At 66.1% G+C, this 2,811-nt stretch overlaps 1 protein-coding gene across 1 annotated transcript; it reads right to left on the bottom strand.

Annotated features, from left to right (window-relative positions):
* Positions 1–13: 13 nt before the first annotated feature.
* On the bottom strand, positions 14–2,790 carry DOHH (deoxyhypusine hydroxylase/monooxygenase). Its single transcript, XM_009277056.2, has 4 exons — positions 2,448–2,790; positions 2,022–2,098; positions 1,565–1,802; positions 14–557 (listed from the first exon to the last, which is right to left on the bottom strand). Exons 1-4 carry the CDS (start codon positions 2,719–2,721, stop codon positions 241–243), a joined length of 906 nt encoding a protein of 301 aa, XP_009275331.1. The 5' UTR covers positions 2,722–2,790; the 3' UTR covers positions 14–240.
* Positions 2,791–2,811: the final 21 nt, after the last annotated feature.

The raw sequence follows: 2,811 nt of genomic DNA, 5'->3' as shown, positions 1-2,811 counted from the left end.
GGGGAAGAAGGGGCAGATCCGGGAAACGGGGGGGGCGGGGGCGGGGGGCAAGTAGCAGCTCAGCCTGGATTTGGAGGGAGAAGGCGGCTGTAATTGTGCCAGAGAGCAAATCCAGTTCCTCCTCCACCTCCGCCGCGGCAAGGCACGGATCCATGTCGACGGAGGCATCCGTGAAAGTGCGGGGGGGGGGGGGGGGGGGGGGAAGGCGGCGCGCCCAGCCCGTGCCCCCCCAGCCGGGACTCAGGCGGAGAGCTGCAGCTTGCAGAGCCCGTCGGCGTACTGGAACTGGGTGCCATTCTCGTACTCGTACATGTCCAGCGCCACCTCACAGCTCTCCCGCACCACCCGCTCCTCGTCACAGGCGAAGGCGCGCAGGGTCTCCAGGCAGGAGGGGTGGGCGATGGAGCCCAAGGCCTCGGCACACTCGTGGCGCACCATGGGGCTCTCGGTGCGGCTGCGCAGTGCGGCTGTCAGCTGCGGGACGCAGGCCTCATCCTGCATCTGGCCCAGCACGTAGCCGATCTCGTGGCGGAAGAGGGCACTGCCGGAGCACAGTCCTGCAGGGAGGAGGTGAGAGTGAGCCGCCACTGCCCCCAGAGTGCACCGGGATGCTTGGCCAGAGCCCCCCCCAGAGAAGCTGGGGGAAGCCATGGGGAAAGCTTAGGGGTTAGAGCTGGCGGTCGCCGCCCCAGACCCGTGGGGGCTTTTGGGGAAGGGGACAAAATACCTACGGGAAGGGCTGTCCCACCCTCCTCCCTGACCCCGCACAGCCGGGACAGCTCCGGCACCGCACGCCCGCAGCCGTGCCCCGGCAGCGTAGGGATGCCCTCTCGTGACAGCAGCACCCACCCTCCTGGCAGAGCTGCCAGCACCCTCACCTGCCCCGGGGAGCCTGCGCTGCCCACGGGCCCTGCCCCACCAGTGCGATGTGCCTGGGGCGGACTGGCAGCACAGTCACAGCCTCAAGCCCCCCCGTGCTACAGGACTGAACAGCCGTAGCAGGAGCTCACAGATCCCTGCACGCCTCGTCTCACGGCGCAGACTTGCCCTTGGCTCATCCCAGATGGCTGGAGAGCCTCGTCCACTTCCCTTGGGCTGGGGGGTGGGTCCAAACAGTTTCTGGGCTCTGGTCTGCCCCTTCCCCACTCAGGAGACATTCACTCCCCTCTCCAGAGCTATTCCCAAACCCCAGGATGAGGCTGGCAGCCTTCGACTTTCCAGGACAGGAGAGCAGGACCCCGACACCCTGGGGCCAGGTCCCACCAGGTCAGACCGGTTGGTCCCAAGCCAGCATTACAGACTGTGTCCTCTCCCACCCGGACCCACGGAGAAAGGGGGCCTGGAGGACAGCGAGGGGGCTGTGAAACATCAGAGAGCACCGAGCGCTTTGTGATGCGGCTCTTGCAAGCAAGCAGGGGGACAGCAGCTCTAGAAACAAACGCGTGAAGAGCCTAAGAGGAGCCCCGCAGCTCTGACAGCCCTGGGTTTGGGAAGGGCCAATCCCGGATTAACCTGTACAGACTTACAGCGAGGAGACTGCAGGGAGCCTCGTGCTGGCCCTTACCGTCTGCCAGCGCCAGCACGGCAGTCTGGCCCCCCAGGTTTCGCAGGGCAAACATAGCCCTGTAGCGGTCAAACAGCGTGCATGACTCATCCAGGAGGGTTTCGCGGAGTTTGGCGACGTCCGTCTCCTCGGCAGGGGGAACAGGATCCACAGAGAGGTAGGGGCTGGCAGCAGGCTCCTGCTTGTTCTCCTGCAGCCACTCCAGCCTCCTCACTGCCAGCTGACACGTCTCCGCCACCTGCGGGGACGGGGACACAGCCGTGGCTGCAGGACGGCACCGTACAGCACTGGGAGGGCGCCCAGGGCTTCCCTACGGCAGCTAGGTGCCAGCACACAGCAGGATGCCGCTCGTGGTGTCCCTGTCCACAGCCAGGGGCTGCCCAGGAGAGACCTGCCTCACCCTCCTGGACCAGCAGCGCTGCACCCCAGGGGAAACGACCCTCCCCAAGAGCCTCACCTCAACCACGGGATCCTCTGAATAGCGTTTCAGGATATCCAGCACATCGGGATTCCCGATAGCACCCAGGGCTTCACCTGAAGGAAGGACGCGTCAGGACGTTATCAAGCTGTCTACATGAGGAGGACCCTGCAGTGTTCTCCAGCGAAGCCTCGCCCCACTCTGAAGTGGGGACACAGGCCTGACTCTGACCAACCCCAAGTGAGACAGCCAGGCAAATAAACACGGCAGGAGCCAGCCTGGCCAGAAGGAAGGGGAAGGCTCGGCCAACCAGTCCTGCCAGGGGATGTGGTGAGGCGGTTACATGCCTCAGGGTTTTCCAAGCCATGACACCCAAGCTGGATCAGGCCGTCACGAGCTGTTCGGTATGGGGGGGAAGCACCCGCAAGTCCCCTGCACCCACAGCCGCAGGAGCTGCCATCGTACCTGCCTCGTGCCTGACCATGGGCTCCTGGCCGGTGTCCTCCAGCACCCGGATGAGCACGGGGATGGCCGCTTCGTCCTGCATCTGGCCCAGGCAGTAGGCCAGCTCGTGCTTCAGCAGCGCGGAGCCATCCCCGAAGGCCCGGCTGATCCAGTCCACAGCCGCGCGGCCGCCCAGGTTGCGCAGGGTGAAGAGGGCCCGAAACCGGGCGGGCAGCGGCTGGGCCGCGTCCACCAGCGTCCGGCCGAAGGCCTCCACCTCCTCCTCTGTCACCATGGCGCCGGGGGAGGCGGGGAGGGCAGGATCCGGTCGCACGCAAGGCCTCTGGTGGGTCTCCCTCCGGTCACACTCCTGCGCACGGGGAAG

Source organism: Aptenodytes forsteri, unplaced genomic scaffold (assembly GCF_000699145.1).
Source record: "Aptenodytes forsteri isolate BGI_AS27 unplaced genomic scaffold, ASM69914v1 Scaffold274, whole genome shotgun sequence".
NCBI classification, from domain to species: domain Eukaryota; kingdom Metazoa; phylum Chordata; class Aves; order Sphenisciformes; family Spheniscidae; genus Aptenodytes; species Aptenodytes forsteri.
The sequence above is the reverse complement of the archived record's forward strand: the minus strand, read 5'-3'. Positions and strand labels throughout refer to the sequence as shown.

What these genes read in the sequence shown, in the direction of transcription:
- DOHH (XM_009277056.2), bottom strand. Translation starts at nt 2,721, where the DNA reads ATGGTGACAGAGGAGGAGGTGGAGGCCTTCGGCCGGACGCTGGTGGAC. An exon ending in CATGGTCAGGCACGAGGCAG is followed by an intron (nt 2,099 to 2,447) that starts GTACGATGGCAG and finishes TCCTTCCTTCAG; the next exon opens with GTGAAGCCCTGGGTGCTATC. An exon ending in CAGAGGATCCCGTGGTTGAG is followed by an intron (nt 1,803 to 2,021) that starts GTGAGGCTCTTG and finishes CCGTCCCCGCAG; the next exon opens with GTGGCGGAGACGTGTCAGCT.